At 34.7% G+C, this 21,956-nt stretch overlaps 1 protein-coding gene across 4 annotated transcripts in view; it reads right to left on the bottom strand.

The window, feature by feature from the left end:
• The window catches only part of TNNI3K (TNNI3 interacting kinase), a 298,830-nt gene that overhangs the window by 235,501 nt on the left and 41,373 nt on the right, over positions 1-21,956 (bottom strand). For 3 of the 4 annotated variants that reach the window (XM_046645714.1, XM_046645713.1, XM_046645711.1), the window contains 3 exons: positions 21,701-21,786; positions 20,490-20,587; positions 2,737-2,847 (listed from right to left, as the gene is read on the bottom strand). In XM_046645714.1, coding sequence (XP_046501670.1) covers positions 2,737-2,847; positions 20,490-20,587; positions 21,701-21,786 — 295 coding nt within the window. The remainder of the gene's footprint in view (positions 1-2,736; positions 2,848-20,489; positions 20,588-21,700; positions 21,787-21,956) is intronic. The other variant, XM_046645712.1, reaches the window with a different exon arrangement.

Below are 21,956 nucleotides of genomic sequence, written 5' to 3'. Positions count from 1 at the left end.
GCTATCATTCTATTCATCCTCCCCTAAAGGTGCTCAGCTCATTCTTCCTTCCTATTTGTGAACATGATTCCTCTTCTTTCTCTCTCCAGTTCTCACCACTCTTCAAATTTCAGCTGAATTTCAAACCCCACTCTCATAATTTCTTCCCTAACTCCCCTAGTCCACATTGCTCTCTATTCCCAGCGAACTCTTAACCCTTCTAATTTTGTGTTCTTTGCTATTTCTAGCTATACAATTATCGTATTTCTAATTATCAAACCCCACTCTGATATTTGACTCTTTTCTGTACTTATGACTATTTTGATTGCTTACATAATTTTGCTGATGTATTCATTTTTTTGTGTCTAGCTACACTATAAAGTTTTTAGGTGGAAAAACTATGTCATATTTTCTTGTATCATTCCCATATTCTATCAATACACTATGGCAAAAGTAGAGATTCAATAGTATGTGTTAAATGAATGAAAAGTGTGGGGGAAAAGAAAATATATTCAAAGTGGGTATTTATTGCAATTAATAGCTTTGAAAGAAATAATTCAAAGAAAAAATTTCTGCATTTCAAATATGGCAGTTTTAGGTTTTCTGGATATCATTTTCCTTTATTATCTGACGTGTAACTTAATTAGTCCATTAGATAAGAGAATAAAGCCTAATGCGAATATACCTGCTTTCTGCATCATCAGTGATTGACTATATAAGTTATTAAATGTTATACAATAGCTAATGAAGGAAGTTAGAGAATCCATGAAGAATTGCAGGACAAGAGTACAGATCTATTTGGAATTATTTTGGTAAAGTTTGCCCTAAGGTTGGTAGAATCGATACAATATTTTCTTCCATGCTATGACTTACAAAGCAAGAAAACAGCTATGTGAATAGGAGATGAAGAGACCAAGCTCTTAACCACCTTGCTTTTGACCCTGTTATAATTCTGTCACTCACGGCATAATCTTCTCAACACTAGACAGAAAGGATGTTGTTTTGCAAAACCTATTCTGTCATTTTCCTGGCATTAAGAGGTTGTATGTGCTTCACTCAAACTTAATATCTATCTCATCAATTCTTCCACGCAGACTTCTTTATGTTTACCTTCCATTTATTTTATCACTAGCCTTGGTTTCTTTTTTGGAAAACATTTATATATAACTGATTCTAATGGCATTCCCCCTCTCCCCATAAGTAACATAAATTCACTATATTTACAATGAATATCACCACAAAGATTTATTTCCTGAGAAATAAGATAATATGGTAATAGGTGAAAATGTCAACATGAAGGAAACTATTTTGCTTACAATGAGGTATGTTAATATTCATTGAATGTAAGAGCCCTTAGAAGTGACACTGCTAAAGAGAGATGGATCACACCTATTTTATAGGTTTTATTTATGATTTTATATGCAGCTCTATTTGTTCACAGTTGGGGTGTGTTTTTGTGTGTGTGTGTGTTAGTGAAAAATGTACAATTTAACTTGCAACATGAATAAAAGAGAGAAATAGATAACTATTTAACAGTGAAGTTATAAGACTTCTCATTTATTGCGTTTCTGAGCTTACATGTGGTTATCACAACTGATAGAGTGTGAAAATCATGGGATTTTTAGTGAAATGACCAGGATTCCAGACATGGCTCTTTTTCTCAATGGCTTTGTAATTTGTAGGGCAACTACTGTACAAAAGCCTTGGTTTTACATCTATCAAATGGCAGTGATAATAAAAACTATTTCATGAGGATTCATAAAATAACTTAAATAAATAATGCAAACAAAAGTGCTCTGCATAAATGAAACTAATATTTCAACAATTAAATTTAGAACAAGATCCAAAGTCCTTCCCATAGTCTTTAAAACACTGTAATCTATTGTAACCATCCATCTGACCTCATCTCCATTGCTCTACCTCCAGCTCATGCCAAACTAATAACTTTGGCTCACTCATGCTCCTCAGACACACCTAGCTCTTTTCTGCCTCAAGGCCTTAGCATGTGCTATTATTTATATTACATATAGCTTCACTATATAGTTTATTTAAAATGGTGCCTACTTCTCCACTCTGTTTTCGTTTTACCTCATTTTATTACTTTTCTAGTACTCACTACTAACTGACCTTATATAATATTTGTATTTATTGTCTATCTTGCTCTCTACAACTAAACTCCAAGAAAACAGAGATATTGCCTGTCTTTCTTGCTACTGTCACCTCAGCAAATAGAACAATATCTGATGCATAATAGATACTTAACAAATCAAATAATGAATGAGTGAATGAACAAATGAATGATCTTTCATTGAGTACTCTGTATGAAGCAATCTGAAAAATGCTTTATATGGATTATCTAATTTAATCATTACAATAGGCCTGTTACTATTTCTACTTTATAAATGAAGAAAACAGAGATGTCATGAGGTACAGTAACTTGTTGAGGTAAACACAGTAAGTGGTGGAAAGTGAGCTGCCTGACTCCAAAACCTATGCTCTTAATCACTGCCATAGAGTCTCTGTATATCCAGTCATCCTTATATTCATTGACATTTGATTACGCTTTAGCAAAATAGACTGAACTGACCACCAAAATAATTTATTTAGCTTAATTTGATCTTTAAAATAAATGCGTGTGTTTGGTAGCTAAAAAATAAACTAGCTCCTTGAATCTCAAAAGCCAGTATTTGAAAACAGTTGAGAACAGGAATCCAAAGAGGCAGGTTTGTTTCTACAGGTAACCAAGGTGTGACTTACCTCCAGGTGACCAGCTATTGCAGCAACATGAAGGGCAGTGAGGCCGCCATACCCAACCTGCTGTATATCAGCTCCACTGTGAAGCAGGGAAGTAATCAATTCTGCACTATCCTGTAAGGAAACACATCTTTAGTGTTACTTTTCTGCTAATAGCAGGTTTGAACACTGTGCAACAGGATTTATTGATTCCCTGACTGTCAGCCAGTTTAGGCGCTCACAGAAAACTTAAATGTGATTTCTGGCATAAGAGCACATAGGATAGCAGCGAGCAGCTCTCAGATGGTTGAAATGTAGGAACAAATGACAGGGCTGTTCAGTTACAATAAATCCTCCACCACTTGACCATGAAAGACAGAAAGGACATTTACCTACGGTGAGGCTCTTGGAAACTCAACTCAAACTTACATGGAGGTCACTCCACTAAGTGTGCTTTCCTTTGCAATTGCACTATAGAACTGACTGCAGTGGACCATTTCTCGATACTTCGGTAATTGCTTCTTCTCTAATACATACATGCCATGGGTCCTATACATATTTAATCAGCAGTGTCTTTCTTAACTTGACTCATTTAACAGTGGAAATGTTTGAAGCATCATTTAAGCCTTTAAGTTAGAATAATTTATGCAATGACCAAAGTGATCCTTACTTTCTTCACACTATAATTTGCATTGTATTTCTGTCTTTAGAGAGATGTGGAACTTTTTAATAATATTAATAGCAATTAACATGCATTGAATTTTTATTACGTAATTAACCTTTATGTGCATTCATTTGTTTAAACCTAGCACATGGTAGGACTTCAAAAATAGTTGTCTATAAAAAAGCAAATTAAAAACTAAACATTTCTTTAAACAATCGTATGAAAGATTACTCTTATAAACCTCATTTTATAAGTCAGAACACTCAAAGGAGTGATGGGAGGGTCACATAGTCATAAAACCCCATACTTGGAAGAGAGTGCAAAGAAAGGCTTTATGTTGAATCCTCTCCCCCAAAGGAAGAATTCAAACCTCAACTTCTATAATACTTGGCCCATGAACATCTCAAACACATCCCGTGGCAAGAAAGTCAAATCTTCACAGGATAGGCTGTTGGATTTATGCTTTTACATATAATTTCAAATACCGTTGGTTAGGAAAATATTCCCATGCATGTACATATAACTTCAAACGCTGTAGGTTAAGAAAACCCTCCCATTAAAAAACAAGGTTCGGTTTCTTAATGCTGCCACACATAAATGAAGGCCTAGGAGAAGTTATAAAAAAGCGAAAAAAACTTTGATAAAGAACTTCAAATAGAAAAATTAAGGTTATAGTTTCCAATTCTTCCACTCTATATGCTTGGTTTACCAAGAAAGTTAAATAAAGATTTTTGTCTTCTTTTTCTGTTCCATTGGCTCCTCCTTGCTCAGTCTACGGACTATTTTCTATTCTAAAAAAAAGCCACCATTTTTTCCACCGAATCTAAGCTAATTTTATCCCCCTCTTTGCCTTCATTTTCCAAGATTCTGGAAAGTTATCAACACTACTGAAAGCTCGGATTTCGTTTCTTAGTAATCTCTAGCTATGTACACCCAAATCTTGCACAAATCCTGAGCTCACCATACTCCTTACACATTGAACCTTGCTTTTTCTCATACTATCCCTTCTCACAAAGGCAAATTTATTCTCCCTTCTTCCTTGTCTTGTAATATTAAGAGAAGACACCATGCCTGTTTCTTCCACCTAAGACATAAGGACCTCACCACTGTCCTGAAGTCACCTCCTTAGTTTCAGAAGGTAACCTTCTGTTTACCAAATCCAATGTCGATCATCTTCCTCCTCTCTATAGTCAGAACATCTCTTTCTTCTCGAAATCCCATCCCTTTTGCTTTCCTAAAACCATATATTTCTTGTTTCCTTCTCTTTGCCTCTTCTTTGTTTCTGTCCGTCTACAAAAAGTGAGTGGTTTAGGAGTTTAGCCACAAACCATTTTCTCATTCTAAATGCCACCTTTGATAATTCCTACACAATCTGATGACTTCATCTTTGGTCCTGACTTCTCTGCTATGTCCAAATCCCATATATCCTGCCTACACATGGCATCTCAAATTGAAAATTCAAATTTTCTCTTGTAAATACCATTCATAATTTTCAAAGTGTGATCTTTCATCTCCTAGCATTCCTTATTCATATTAATGGCACTTTCTTATTCCAAATGACCTTGAGTTCCTTCAACTCAGTTTCAGAATTCTGCTGGTTTTAACTCACTAGTACTCTTCAAATTTCTTCTCCTTATTTTTAACATCACCCTCCACTTTACACAGCCTCTTAACTAGTCTCCTTGACTAAGACTTTTCTCATTGCAGTTCATCCTCCACATTGCTACCAGATAAATTTTCTTACACACACTTTTGATCACATCATTCTCCTTTCAATAAAACTTTCATACACTCAACAAATATTTATTGAGCGTATATGGTGTGTGAAACATTGTTCTGAGCAGTAGGGACACTGCAGTGAGTAAGATAGTTAAATCCTTGCCTTCATGGAGCTTATATTTCTACTAAGTATATGTGAGAGGAGAGAGAGAGAAATTAAATAAATAAGAACATATTATATAAAGTATCATAAAGTACCAATGGCTATGAGATAAAACAGTCAATGATAAAGCAACTACTTTAAATTGAGTGGTCAGGGAAAGCTTCACTGAGGAGGTGACCTTTGAAATAAATGGTAAATACCAGAAAAGAGAAATCAAAGCCACAATTTCAAGGAAGGGCATTCAAGCACAGGGAGTAGTTAGTGAAAAAGTCCTGAGATGGAAATAAGCTTAGTGTGTTTGAAGGTCACTGTTGAGTACAAGGTTAAAAAGAAAAAAGAAGGGAAAAGTAATGTTAAAGATGAGGTCAAAGACATCTGATCTTGTAGGACCTTGCAGACCATTGTATCGAGTGTTTGGATTTTTTCCAAGTGCAATAGATAGCAGGGGAATGACATGAAACTGAGACAGGGAAGAAGCAGGAAGTAGTTTTTGAGGTAGAAATAAAATGTTTCATTTTTCACATGTTAAGTTCGAGATGCTTACAATGCAGGGTTAAGATTGTGGGTACTAGAAGTAGCCTCCCTAGTTAACATCCCAGCTCTGCTAATGCAAGGTGTTATATAACCCTTTACACTAATTCCTTGGTTATAATAAAAGGGGGACAATAAATGTATCCATCTAATGTGATACACATAAACTGTGTATCCACAACTGATGTGATAATACATATAAAGCACTTACAAGGTACCTGGCAAAATACTGCTCAATAAGCTGATTACCATTGGACCTGGAAGTCTGGGGCTCAGTATAGTCCTCACTGGAAACTTCCAGATAAGACTGTGATGTGACTCCATCATCTAGCTCCCCTTTCTCCTTTCCCTTTACCTCCTCCATACAACTTCACTTCCTCTGCTTCACTAGTTACTGAAATAATCAAAGGAATAAAACATAAGAAAACTCTGAAATTTCCAGTACTGAAAATTAGGAAATGTCTACTAGCTTTGCCTCCTCCAGAAAAAATAATTCATAAGAGTTAACTCTAACCCCACCAATAACCTTTAATTTTGAATGGTGAGGGCTAAAGACATGGGTAGTCTCTGAGATAAATAGGAAAGACATCACCTTAAGGCATTTTTCCCTGCAAATGGGCAGGCATTCAAAGGCAGGGAAGTGGAGAAGGTCTTTTTACACATAAAATCATTTTTAAAAATAGAGGGAAAATATGATAAATTTGAGCAAATGAAAGTATTTAAAAAACACAACATTATAAGGTAAATGACAAATTGGAGAAATATTCACAATATGTAAAACTGACAAGTGGTTTGTATATTTAATATATGAAGAACTCATACAAATCTGTAGAAAGATGGATACTCTTTAATTCGATGAATATTTATTAATAACTGTTTACCTTACGACAAGCACTGTACTAGGCTAAGTTAAAATAAATTAAACATTAATCATGGAGCATATGAAGTATATATCCATCAGGCAGATTCTAGTAAACACACATTCATCCTTCCCTCAGCTGACTTTGTATTTTCTTATTTAGCCAAAATTTGTGGAATTTAAGAGAAAATATGTTATGATTTCTTCAGAATGGGCAAATGGTGAAGTCTAAAGTTAGAAGTACTAGATTATCCTGTCATGTCTTAGTTGGATTTCTCAAGTTGACCTCTGACTGATCTAAATACTTTTTAACTAAATACTATAAAAATAGAACTTTTATCTTACCAAGCCATGCTACAGAGAATGTAATAAAACAATCGCTGCTGCTTGTAAATTGCTTACCATGGGGTAAGTACCATGGCAAATGTTTTGTCTAGATTATGTCTTTCAAGCTTCACCTATGAGGAAAATATTACTATCACTATTTATGGCTGATGACAGTCAGGCTCAAAGAATTTAAAGTACTTGTAGAACCTAAAATAGTTTGTAAAGCGTTGGAACTAGATACAGGCTTAGGTCTGTTCGGCTCCAAAATCCAAGCTTCACTTTTCACTTTCCATGGTGTGTTAGCTGATCTTTTCTTGGTTCCAATCTCAAGGAAAAACTTGAGTGGGTGTACTTGTGTTGTATTTAACTGACAAGTCCCAAAAGTTTCTCCCCTACTCTACAGCAATATTGTGTCCTAATGGAATAATTTTAAAAGTCAGCAATATGATATGTACCTCCTGGAAAGAATATTTACATAAAATAAAAACACTAGGCAAGTTTTAAATATTATAAAGCTGATCTCACTTATTGCTCGCACTCTACAGTTTACAACAAGTATCTAAGGGTAAATTTTTTTTTTTTTAAAGATTGGCACCTGGGCTAACAACTGTTGCCAATCTTCCCTTTTTTTTTTTAAGGATTGGCACCTGGGCTAACAACTGTTGCCAATCGCTTTTTTTTTCCGCTATGTCTCCCCAAACCCCCCCTGTACACAGTTGTGTATCTTAGTTGCAGGTCCTTCTAGTTGTGGGATGTGGGACACCGCCTCACCGTGGCCTGACAAGCAGTGCCATGTCCGCGCCCAGGATCCGAAGCCTGGGCCACCTCAGTGGATGGAGAGCAGGAACTTAACCACTCGGGCACGGGGCCGGCCCCTAAGGGTAAATTTTTTCAAAGAAAGACTCTTAGGACTTCCATAGGGAATAGTCTTCTGGAGGTACTGACAAATTTTCCGGCACACACTGTTAGCCAAATTTACATCATTATTATTCAATAGGACACAGAGAAGCAATCTCAAGTGTGAGGTAAATAAGCTTTTGTAATGCAGTCATGTGTACAATATTTACTATTTTTAAACAAAAGAAAATCCATGTGTGGAAGAGTGAGGCCTGGATAAAAAATCAGTCCAGCCATATCTTTGAAAAAATAAGATTTGGGGTACAATAGACCTCCAAAGATTTATGTAAATGGATGGAAACTTTGGTAATGATAGCAACTCCAACTTTGTATTATGCATAAAATTCTAACACAGCATCTAATATCCTGCCTGTTGCTTGCTCCGTGATTGTTACTATGGATAAAGCCAAGATAAGTAACCATTAGTATCAGAGAGATCAGGTTCTCTACCACCAAATTACATAAACTAAAAAAAAAATACATATATATTAACGATATTAATATGTTTTTGCCCATTCTATTCCAGAGTAAAAATTAAAGTGGGACTTTTTAATGTGTAAAATTTACTTCCTTTTGATTATGGAAATATGTCCCCTGGAAGTTTTAAAACATGACAACCATTCATTTACAGTCTTCCTATTTATATATGAAATCTGTGTCCCTTCTCCTTGAATCTGGGTAGGTTGTGACCAAAATAGTGTAGCAGAAGTGAACTATGCTTCTTCCAATGCTAGGTCATAGAAGGCCACATAGCTTCCTCATTGTTTTCTGGAAAACTTGCTCATACAGCTCTGAGCTACCATGTAAGAAGTTGACTAAACTGAGGCAGCCATGCTATAAGGAAGCCCAGGCCACGTGGAGAGGCTACATACCACATAAAGGATCCCCAGTGAAATGACCCAGCTAAGGCCAGCCTTATGGTCATCGCAGCCAAGGCACCAGATGTGAAGCCTCCAGAGGATTCCAGTTCCCCAGCTGATGGAGTTACCCCCAGTCATTCATGTCTTCTCAGCTGAGGCCCTAAATATGGTGAAGAATCAAGCCATCCTCACTGTATCTTGTCTGAATTTCTGAACTGAGAAGCCATGAGAATAATAAAATGATTGTTGTATTAGAGGACAAAGTTTCTTACATCTCAATAGATAACCAGAACATCTCGTAGTAGAAAATGTAGAAAATAAAGGAAAAAATAACAATTTAATAACTTGTAGTATTATCATATAATCACTGTCATCATTTCTGTTTGTTTACTTCCTTACATTCTTTTTCCTAGAAATAAACCTTAATGAAACTAGATAGAGCACAGACTAATATAGTAAAGCAAACCTCTGTTTGCATCCTGATGGCCACTTCCTACATTTGGGACATGTTTCTTAGCCTCTTGAGCTGTGGGTTTTTGTTTCTTTTGTTGCAAAACAGAGATAATAATTGTATCAATCAATCAAGAATCAAAAGGCATAGTTTGTGTGCAAATGTTTGTAAACTCAAGATCTTTACAAATGTTAAGTTTATATATTTATAGTAAATGTATCACCCCCAGGATTGGCCTAAGTCTATGAGAATATTCACTTTATGTCTCAGTCTGTCCCCAAAGATGTTTAATCATGTAATACCTCAATTTCTTCACCTGTAAGATCTCAGTCGGACTAAATTGCTTTCTGTAATATCCCATCCACCTCTAATATTCTAAGGTTCCCTAAAGTGTCCTCTCAAACTCCAAGGCAGAGCTGAACTTCGTTCGAAAAGAAGAATGAACTTCTGGGTGTGAAAATAGAGATCTATGCATGAATATTTTAATAATTGTTTATCTAAGTAGTTTTTTCTTCATCAACCCAATTTACCCGGTAGGGCAATTTGTACAGCCTGCTTGTGTTTGTAAGGAAAAAAGTAATAAAAGCAGTTTTGTAGTCTTCAAGAATATTAAGGTTTCTTCTAGGACAAGAGACTACGCAGGGCTTCAGTATAAAATGTCTTTAGTTCCAGGCATTAAAATTTAATGGACTAGAGCTGCTTCATGCATCATAGACACCTCCAATGAAAGGATCCATTAATCAGTACAAAAATAACTGCTCACGAAGGTTCACACCTACATGCCTCTTGTTGAAACAATTCTGAATTTATCTTCACAAAAGATATCAATTATTAAAGTCCTCAGTATGGTGGAAATACTTGACTTTGTTTGAAATTTTGAAAAAAAAGAAAGAAAAGAGAGAAGGAACACACTTTTTGATTGATAACCTGTACTCTTTCCTGGGTAATGCCTTCAAATTTGCTTTTGACCTATTTTTTCTCATCACCTTGGTTGACCCTTCTTCTACTTTCTGGTTCCCCATTATCACTTTCTTCCTGTGGGTGCTTCCAATTGCCCTTTGACTGTACTTGTCCTCTCATTCAATGGTGTAGTATGATTTAGCAGGGAGAGGCTCATCATAATCTCTAGGGTTTGGGGGAATGCAAATACACACTGTTTAAAAAACAAATTGGCAGCCAGTCGGCGGCATACTGGTTAAGTTCATGGCTCCACTTGCGTGGCTCTGGTTCGTGGTTTCGGATCCTGGGTGCAGAACTGCACACCACTCATCAAGCCATGCTGTGGTGGCATCCCACATACAAAACAGAGGAAGATTGACACAGATGTTAGCTCAGTGACAATCTTCCTCACCAAAAAAAAAAAAAAAGGAAGAAGAAGAAGAATATTATAATTTCTTTAATGTGCTTTCACTTACATTTTATTTATTTCAAAATTAAAGAAAAACATTTAAACAGAGTGTGAATTTATATGTTTATCCAAAGGGACAAGACTCTAAAAACATTGAAAAACTGTTGTAGAAATCTTCCTGTTATCCTGCCAGTCCTCAAGATACTGCCCAGTCTTTTGCCTTTTGAAAGAGCAATCAATCTTTACTGCCTCCATTTTCCTAACTCCATTTACTTTCAACCCATTTTTGTAATTTCTACTCCCAGAAATTCACTAAAATATCCCTTATCTGACAATTTCCTAATTTCCAATTCTAATGGCCAAAATAGGACAATATTTTGTCCAATATCAACATTATTCTTCCTCCTTTGAAGTACTTTTTTCCTTCCTAGTCACCAGAGAATGATAACTTTATTGATTTATTTATGTAACATGTACTTTTTGATGAATATACACCAGGAATTGTTCCAAGTGCTCAGAATAAGATGATAAGCAATTTTGATCTGGTCCCTGCTGTGGTGATGTTCATAATTCCTATTGGAGATTACAAGCCAGCCACAAGGGGAAATGTGTATGTGGTTTGGCCTGCACAGTATTTACAACTAAAATTTTGGATTAATGGCCAACATTTGAATATCAAGAAACTTCACACAATAACTGGTTCTCTGAAATTTTGGGCAATACTGGGCTTCCATTCCTACGTGGCGACGATGAGCTGGAGCTAGTAGTGACTGCTCCCTTTATGTGGGGCATAAGTTCTCTAATTTACCACAGTATCCACCACTTCTTATATCTCAAAAACATTGAGTCTCTGTGTGAATTCCCATTTAACGTTGTGATATTACCTGACACCTTCAGTCATTTATGTTACCTGCCTCATTCCTGAAGTCATATGGGATTTGTGACCCCTAATCTAGAGGAAGATGTAGAAAAGTAATCAAGTAATTAAATATAGCTTCATTCACAGTGTGATAAGGTAAGTATAGGGACCAAGAGAGTTCATTGGCGGGGGACCCAACCCAGCCATGGGAGGGGTCAGGGAGGGTTCTCCAGGGAGTGTTGCTGGCTAATACAAGAATTGAAAGATAAGTTAACATCTTCAGTCAGTATCCTATTAACTTTTTATTGAGAACATGGCAATTTAGAAAGAGATTATGAAATATTTAGTTACTAAGAAGAAATGTGAGTATAAAAAAATCCATCTTAATGATTGCTCTAATTTGTGGGTATAAATGTTCTCTAGCTCCTTAAAGTGAGGATCAAGTATTAAACAGTGTTTAAAAGTTGCAATTAACTGAAGGATTTAGTTAAGTATGCAAACAGTGAGATTCACTTTTTTTTGAGAATTTTTTTTCATCAAAAAATTTATTATTATCTTGACAAATTCTCATTTGGGGAAAATGCAATCTGTAATTAGGAAACTTGTTCAGATAAAAAGGCAACTTGAATTTTTAAAAAATATTAATTTACTTTGCCCTCTAAATTAGTGGTTCTCAACTGGGGGTGACTTTTGTCCCCAGGGGCAATATTTGTAGATACTTTTAGTGTCACAACTGGGGATGGGAGAGGTGCCTCCTGGCATCTAGAGAACAGAGACCAGGAATGCTGCTAACATATTAAAATGCACAGGACAGCCCCCAACAACAAGGAATTATCCAACCCAAAATGTCAGTAATGCCAAGGCAGAGAAATTTTGGCCTAAATAGAAAGAGGATTCAGAAACTATGAAACACATGCTTTGGGTCCTGGATTTTAGGATAGTTGAAAAAAACTCCACTTTACAATCATATACGTGTGCTAAGGAAGAAAAAAATCAGGGAAAAAAAAGGATACAATAGTTTCCAGGCTATGAATCACCATGAATAGAAAGCACGGGGTTTTCTGATAGGCATGGTGTGTTTAGATCTGGGGAGCCAGACAGACAGAGGCGTATAAAAAATTTTTCCCTCCTTCCTTTACCTTCCCCTTTGTAATAAATAAATAAAATGACTCCTTCTGAATGATTGGAATGAGGTATTGATAGAAATCTGTAGAATGGAATAATTGACCATTCAACATCTGCTTTTATCATATGAAATCTTAAAAAAAAAACCCAACAAATCAAAACGCTACTTTCCATTCATTAAAGAAATTTCATCAAGTGGTTTGTCTGTGTACTGAAAGAGAGGTATGTGTGAGGTTAAATTAGATGTTCTAAGACGACTTTGTTCATTAACATTTTTATTTAAGATCTTTGAAACTATATAAATCTCAATTTTTTCCCCAAAGTCTTGTGTTTCATTTTAGGAGTACAACTCAGATACCATCTAAAGAAATATGCCCCAAAGTGGAATGCAATTATGCAGGAATCTTGTAAGAAAATTCACTAGCGTGCAAAAAGAAAATAGTAGAAATTCTATTTACATTTACTTATATTTAAAGATGATAAAATTTCACTAATATTTAACATAAAAATTTGCACTAGTGGTCTTAGTTCATATATCAGTTAGTCATATGTCACGTACAGTACCCAAAGTATAATAAATAAATACTAGGAATTCCAAACGGAGAGGAGTTGAGAGTTACCCCTCATTCTTATTTAAGCATTTAGTACATAACTACACATTATAGTTTATGTGAGTCAAATTAAGTAGATTTATACATTTTAATACCTAATTTTAACTGAATCAATCCTTAAAAAAATGGCAGATTATCTTTAAAAGATTCCTGTGAAGAAATCACAGGTCAAATATACATTACTAATGTAAGAAGAAGAAAAACTGGCAGAGCTGGTATTTCTCTTTCTACTAATCTGAGCTTTTTGTAATCCAAATTTCCAGGTGAAATGAATCTAATAGTATTTGAAAATAAATTTATCAAAATATTTTGATATTATCAAAAAGAATATTTGAAATACGGATTTACGGCCACAAATTTTAACGCTGTTTGCCAAACAGTGTATTTTGCCTTTAGCTGGTGAGTTTTATTCATGATTATAATTTATGAACAAATATATACACTTTGAGGTGCTAATGTTTATATGGCACATGATAAAAACTGTTTGGAGTCCATTGATCTAAGTATAGATCCCATTGTTTTGATGTTATTAGGTTACATATTCTCCTCTCTTTAGAATGTTAATGTTCCAGAAGACATGGTCTGCTTCTTTTTGATTTTCTGTATAAAATGGTTGACGCGTTAAATCTCCAATAAATGTTTGTTGAAAGGAAAGCTCAACACTAATACTTGAGTACTTACTATGTGCCAGGTATTTTGCTAAGTACTGCATATGATTTGTCCTTTTTCAAACTCTAAACCACTCAGTGAAGTAGATAATTCTATTTGCTCTACTTTCGAGAGATAGAGGGAGACAGTAATTTGCCAAAAAATGTACAGCTAGTAAGTCTCAGAACTGAGAGATGAACAGGAATAGTTTAGCTTCTAGGCTGGCAGTCTCTATTAAGTTTTATTACATCAATAAATACACAGAGTTGTTTGTGCTAATGTTTAGATACTCATTAATTTCTCAAGAGTATTTATCAAGGACCTTTTACAGGTCTTATACACTGAGGAATGAAAGAAAAAGACTCTCAATGCTCAAAGTTCACAGAACAACATGCGAAACATTCAAATACACAAATAACTGTTGTAATAAAAAAGAATGTGAATTTGTAATTGAAACCCAAAAAAAGTACAATAAAATCTGCTCGGAAGTTCAAGAAGGCTAAATTTATCTTAATTTTAAATGAATAATATTTATTTATTATTTTTTAATATAACTAACAATTTTTTATCAAGAAAAGAAATAAAAAGATATTTAGGGAGAAGAAATAACAAGAATAAAAACACTGAAGTGTGAAAGTGCTTGACCAAACGAATGGAGTAATCCAGAACAGTGCTTTTCAAATATTAGCCTGCAAATATGTCAGCTGAGGTTTAAAAAAAAAAAAAGCACCCTCTGCTAGAGTAGGGTGGGGGCAGAGAGTGAGATTCTGCATTCCTAAAAATCTCTCATTTGAGACTAATGCTGTTGATCTTCTGACATAATTTGAGTTGTAAGACTTAAGCGGTGATCTTCACCAGTAGCCCTAGACTGCTTGGTTCAAAATTGCCTAGCTGTTTGTTAAAAATTTAGACTCCCCGCCTATCCTAGATGTACCAAATTAGATTGGGATGAGATGGAGAGAAAATATCCATTTTAAACATGTAGGTACCATATGATTCACATGCATATTAAATTTGAAAATCATTAGGGTTGGGAGGGCAGAGACTGCACGAAAAGACTCTGGAAAGTAATTTCAACAAAATCCAGAATTAAAGAAACTTCAATCTCTTATTCAGGAGTTTGAATTTTATTAAACAGGAAATGGGTGACAACAGAAAGTTTTAAACAGAACATTGATGTCATTGATTTGTGTCTTATGCAGACCGTTTTGGAAGCAATCAAAAAATAGAGGGGGCTGGCCCTGTGATATAGTTGTCTATTCGCACCCTCTGCTTTGGTGGCCCAGGGTTCGTGGGTTTGGATTCTTGGTGCAGACCTACACACCTCTTGTGAAGCCATGCTTTGGAAGCATCCCACATACAAAAAAAAATAAAGGAAGATTGGCACAGATGTTATCTCAGGGACTATCTTTCTCGAGCAAAAAGAGGAAGATTGGCAACAGATTAGCTCAGGGAGAAGCTTCATCAAAAAAAAAAAAAAAAAAGGTGGGACCATGACAGAATAACTTGTATGGACTTTCCCTACTGACAAGCAAAATCTCTAAAATGGAACAAAATATATAACACAACTGTTCTCAGGCACTGAAGAACATGAACAAAGAAGTGTGATCTTTGAGAGAAAGGAAAGATACAAAGTGAGCCCTTATAATATTCCATGATTGCTCTGGCTTTCTGCCTGAGACAGTTTTCTGTCACAGCTGTCTTACTGAGTTGAGAATGAAGATCAGATTTCTGGGATTATAAAATGGCTGTAATTTGTAGAACAGGATGACTGAGCAGAAGAAGAAGCTGCACAGAGACAGGATTGCAAAAGTTTACATGGAAATTCAATATAGGTTCTTGATTTGGGCTGTATAGATACAGAGAAAGACTAGGATCTAGAAGAGATCACCTGATTTATGGCTGAAAGGTGAATGGTAACGATAACAGATGTCAGCCATGCTGGGAGATTTTGGATTTCCAGCCAGCCCTAATAGAGGGACTTTACTGAGTAGCTTGGGCATTCAGGTAAGGTACCAAAAATCCATGCCTCAGGAGTAAGAACCATATTCAGGAGTGAGGACCACATCCTAGCGTAAGAGGTATGCCATTAGGCTAAATTCAAAACTGAAGCAGACCCATGCTAACAAAAAATCAAATCAAGACTGACTAGATTAAGTGAATCCAGCAAAAATGAGAGTGCCTGCCAAAACAAAACAAAACTAACAAAAAATCTCAACACTCTTTAAAGGGAAATGACATGATGAAGATTTCCTATAACAAATTATATATAATGTCTAACATGTAATAACAATTTAATAGCTAGGTCAAGAAACTAGAAAACGTGATATATAGTCAAGAGAAAAAGCATTCAATAGAAACAAACACTGAGATAATCCAGACATTAGAAACAACAGATAAAGCATTTAAAGCAGTCATTAATGATAGTTAGAGAATTTAAAGGAAAATGTATAAAAATAAAGGAAGAGATGAGTACTCATAGCAGAGAAATTGAAATTATATTTTAATGCTAAGTGGAAATCCTAGAACTGAAAAGTACAACCTCTGAAATGAATAATTCTTAGTAGATTAGCACCAGATGGAGATGGCAGAGAACTGCTCTTTGAACTTAAATTCAAATAATAGAAATAACTGAATTTTGAGAAGAGAAAGAAAGAAGACAGAAGAAAATGAACAGAGACTTGGTCATCTGTGGGAGATTATTAAACAATCTAACATACATATTTGAAAAAGGAATGGTCAAGATTTCTGAATCTGATGAAAACACAAACTTGCAAATTTAAGCAGGTCAATGAACTACAAAAAGCATTATACAGGACTATTGCAACCAATTTGCGGAAAACCAAAGATATTTTCTTTAAAATACATGAGTGTTCAACAGAAAAATTCTAAAATATATTGGAGTTTATAACATGTATAGACGTAATGTATATGGGAGCAACAGTACAAAGAATGAAGATGAAAATGGAAGGTTTTTATGTTTAAAATGAAGCAGGTCAATATTAATAGGCAGTGCCTGTGATATATTAAGAATACACAGAGTTAATCAGTTAAAAAATAATGCATGAAAACTTTTGCTCTTTATATGACATTGTTAAGAAAATGAAAAGGCAGGCCATGACTGGGGGAAATTTTTACAAAATGTATATCCAACAAAGGACCTGTATTCAGAATATATAAAGATACCTTACAATTCAAGATAACAATAAACAAAATTTAAAAATGGGAAAAAAATTTAAACAGACACTACACCAAAAAAATTTGGTGACAAATAAACACATGCAAATCTATTCATCTCTATTATTCATTATGAAAAATGCAAATTATTCATAGTGAAATAGCAATATACATTCAATACAATGGCTAAAATAAAAAATACTGACCATACCAAGTGTTAGCAAGGATGTGGAACAACTAGAATTCTCATACACTGCTGATGGGAACGTAAAATGATACAGCCAATTTGGTAAAAACTTTGGCAATTTCTTATAAAATTAAACATGCGTTATGATATGACCCAGTAATTCCACTCCTAGTTATTGCCCAAGAGAAATAAGAACACATGTTCAAACAAAGATTTGTACATGAATGTTAATAATAGCTTTATTTATAATAGTCAAAATCTAGAAAGAATCAACAATCAACAGATGAATGGTTAAACAAATTGTGGTGTATCCATATAAAGAAATACTACTCTGCAATAAAAGAAATGAATTATTGAACACAACAATACGGATGAATCTCAACAGCAGTATGATAAGTGGGAGAAACCATATATAAAAGAAAACATACTGAATGGATTGCATTTATATAAAATTCTAGAAAAGGGAAAACTTTAGTGATAGAGAACACATCAATGGTTTTTAGAGCCCAAGTGGGATAGAGGAGGGAACTGAACGCCAAAAAGGTATGAGGGAGTTTTGTGTATGATAGAAAAGTCCTATATCCTGACTGTGATGATGGCACATGATTATACACATTTTCAAGAGTCATCAAATTATACACTTAAAATTGTGAATTTTATTGTGTATAAATTTTATTGCAATAAACCTAACTTTAGGAAAAAAAATAAAGAAAACCATAGCAAAATATGTATGAGGGCTAATCATCCACACAGCATTAAAAATTAACATCTGCTCCATTCTTACTAATGAAAGCAGAGATGCCCCAGTTGGTAAAAAATACCCAGCCCTGAAGCAACCACAGCATGCCAGGGTATGTCACTGAAAGAGCTGTGATGTGGCCAATAGAAAGATGGGAAAACTACAGTATTCATTTTGTGAGTGTTAAGAACAAAATAAAGTTCAATTGCAATATTTTTTTTAAAAATCCAAAGAAATATATATAAATAACTCTTCTGTATGCATCAAAAATATTAAGATCAAGAAAGGCAAGGAAAGGGAGAGTAACTCCTTCAGATTAAAGGAGACTACAGAAACAAGAAACCTGAAAACATATAATTCTGGATTGAATCCTAAACCAGAAAAAAATAAACATCTATAAATTACACTGTTGGGAAAACTGACCAAATTTGAATTTGGACTATAGATTAGATAATAGTATCATATCAATGTTAAATTTTCTGATTTTGATAATTGTGATTATGTAAGTGAATTTCCTTTTTCTTAGGAAATAAAGAGTGAAGTATTTAGTAGTAATGGGGCATGTAATCTTCAATTTACTTTCAAATGGTTCAGGAAAAAATAGAATGACAACAGAGATGGGACAAAATGTAAACAATTAGTAAATCTGAATAAAGTGTATACAGGAGTTTCTTGTAATATTCTGGTAATTTTTTGTTTGAAATAATATCAGAGTAAAAATATGTTAAATATATATGGGGGAAGGAAACTGGAGCCCAAAATGAATTAGATACTTATTGCAGTAGTTCAGAAAAGGGGTAATTAGAACTAGATTTAATGCGATGGTAGTGTGAATGGCTACTTTATACTGTTTCTGTGTTTAAAGCGGAGAGGTAGATTTAATTTGTTTTTGCCTTTGTTAAAGAATAAGGAAAGTAATCATGCATTCTATTACGGCCTTTTAAAAAAGAATTTTTGCCTATTTTCTGTCCTAAGATTCTAAACTTATTTCAACTTGCTACAAAAAAGTTATAGTTCATATATCCTTCTGTAAAATATAAGAAAACAGAAGAAATAGAGCAAAGAAAACTCTATAAATGGAAATTTAGTTTTGATAAACAGAGTTGGAAGAAATATATTCCCTAAAGACTGTAGCACTAAATCATTCAGAACCCATTTGTGCGGTTGTGTCATGCTAAGTCTTAGGAAAATGAACTAACATAGAAAGAATCTCCCAGACAGACAGATTCAGAATTCATGGTTTCACATAGGGCCTTGACTATCCATCACCTGCTTCCTATTCCTTAGAGCTCTTCTACTTTCCCCACCGGCCATCCAGCAGAAAAGCCAGCCTCAGACACTGTTTCCTGCTCCCTGGTCTCAGCCTCCACTCAAGCTTTGCAGGATGATTAGTAAGTATTAAAGATAAATTAGGGCCTAACTGATGCTTTCTCCCAGAAGGAATCAGAAGAATTGACTAGGCATTGACTGGGCATGAAAAAGGATGAGCATTAGAGCATTTGCAGTGTGAATCACAGGAATATGTGAATCTGAATCACGGGAAAATATAGCTCTCCTCCTCCACAGTGATAAACCCTAAAGGTCAGGAGAGGGATGAAGTGCAAAGTGATCCTGATATGAACAAACAGTTACCACCCCCCCACACATACACACACATACCTGCACATGCAAAACTGAAATGAAATCCTGTCACAGATTACACAATATTGAAAAAGAACAAAATACGCAATATGACAATGAGAATCTGGGAGTATGAGCCAACCGTACTTGATTCTAATCATTATTCTAACACTTACTAAATATCGAAATTTATTCTTCAGTTTCCTTTTCTGCAAAATAAACCCTAATATGCATCTGACTAATTTATTTCAGCAGTTAAAGAAATAATCTCTATCATACCTAGTGTGATATTTAGCTCATAATAAGTACAGAGTAAGTAGAAGCTTATAATTAGAGAAAGAACATTTATATTCAATTTATATAATATATAAATATATATTTGTGACAATCTCAGGGATGTAAGCCAACTCTGAGTATCCCAATTTTCCAATACACTTTCATATTTACTTTCTGGTCAGGTACTGAGATTAGGTTGGAAACAGGGACTAACGTAAGGAAACAAGCAACTGAAGCAAATGTAGGAGAAATAAAAGAAGGAAACTAACAGGAACTCTAGAGATATTTTTTTTATTAACGAAAACATGCAGAAAAAGAAGGCAGCTCCAATGCGTTTCTTTCATCCTCATTTTTTGCACAGAGGCAAGTTAGACTCCTGGTAAGGAGCTCCAGCGAGGGAACCAGACTGGTAGGCTTCACATCCTGGCTAACCATCGGCTAACCATGTAACCTTGGGGATACTAAGAGCATTCACTTGCAGGGTTCTTGTGAGAATTAAATGTTAAACATGGACAGCATTAAAAAAGTATGTGTCTGGTATATAGATGGTACCTGCTCAATAAAGAGAAAAGTCCATCCAATAATGTAATACTCCAGTCACTCTGAATGTTTTCTACGACTATTAATTTGTCAACCAAAAAAGAAGAAGAAAAAGCTTAAAGATACACATCATCCTTGGTCCTAATACAGTATTTATGGGAACAAAAATGTTATACCTTGTAAACTGCCAAGTGCAAGGCTGTAAATCCATTTTTTGTCAGTCGAGATGGGCGGAGCCCTTTTAACATAAGAGTTCGAATATGTGACTTGTTGCCTCAAAGAGAAAAGAGGAAAATGGTTAAATTGTTGTGGGAGTGGACTAAGTGACTTTAAAATCTCTCTTTGAGTTAATGATAAATGTCACACTGATGTATGAAAATGTCAGATTGCTGTTCTGCAGGCCATTAGATTGCCATTAATTGACAGCCTTACTTAGTAGTGAACATTTCTATTACACTTATAAAACTTTGTATCAATGTTGTATATTTTAATCCATTTGTCTTACATTTTTTATTTAATGCCCTCATCATCAGATGGTCTTAAAACATAACAACATGAAAAAATTCATCTCAATAAACTGTTAGTGGAATCTTAGATAAAAATCTAGTTGTACAGGATTTCCCAGAGCATCATTAGCTGTAGAGCTTATTTAGATCAGAGAAATCTGGAGGATATGACTAAGGTTGGGAAAGTATGTTTAAATTTGGGAGGAAGATCTGTCAAGTAGAGTCTGCTAGTTTGGGAGGGATGGTTAAGCGATATGGTTAGAGTTGATACTTGTACATCAGTGTTCTATTTGAAAAGCCAAGTTCAGTGAACACTAGTTTGGGTTAACAAAATAAATATTAGCCATTCATTAGTTCAATAAATTTACTGAGTACCTACTATATGCCAGGCACCATCCTTGGTGTTTGGGAGATATTAGTGAACATAACAGAACAAAATATGAGCCCAATTAAATTCTCAATCTTCACTTTGATCAATCTTCACTTTGAGATTTTATCTTTGGCATTTATTACCTCCTAAATATCTTACTGTAGATTGTGAAGCAATTGCTTGATGATATTTTGGGGAACACTTCAAGCGCTTCTGAATTTAACCTAATCCTTGACTGGCATGCCCATTTCTAATACTGAAAAATGCCTTTTTGATTTCCAAGCAAACTAAGTGACTTAGTTCAGGGTGGGAACACAATGAAACTTAAATTCAGAACTAAATCAATTGGAATATCTGTCTGGTTCAACTAAAGCTTATCAGGGATGTAGGAGCAAAGCAACAGAGAAAATTGAGTATGAACAGAATTCTCTTGTAGACTATTAAGCAGCTAAAATCACTGGCCAGAGATACATATAACTAGTTTATAAATTATTGAGTTTCAAGCACTTACCTCCACAAATGCAACATAAATGAAGTAGAGACAGCCCATTTTCCGTGCGGTAATTTAAATTGACTTTACTGAAGGCATCATCAGAGCTGAAAACAATATTTTACAGATGATCACAAATTTCATCTTTCAGTTTGCTATTTTTCATTTGAAAAATTATAAATGGGAATTCTATAACATAAATTTGGAAGTATATCTTTTCTAGGATTCTTTCCTGCCTCTAAAAAAAATTTTAAATATACCTCTATATAAAGAATAA

Source organism: Equus quagga, chromosome 18 (assembly GCF_021613505.1).
Source record: "Equus quagga isolate Etosha38 chromosome 18, UCLA_HA_Equagga_1.0, whole genome shotgun sequence".
Lineage (NCBI taxonomy): Eukaryota > Metazoa > Chordata > Mammalia > Perissodactyla > Equidae > Equus > Equus quagga.
The sequence above is the reverse complement of the archived record's forward strand: the minus strand, read 5'-3'. Positions and strand labels throughout refer to the sequence as shown.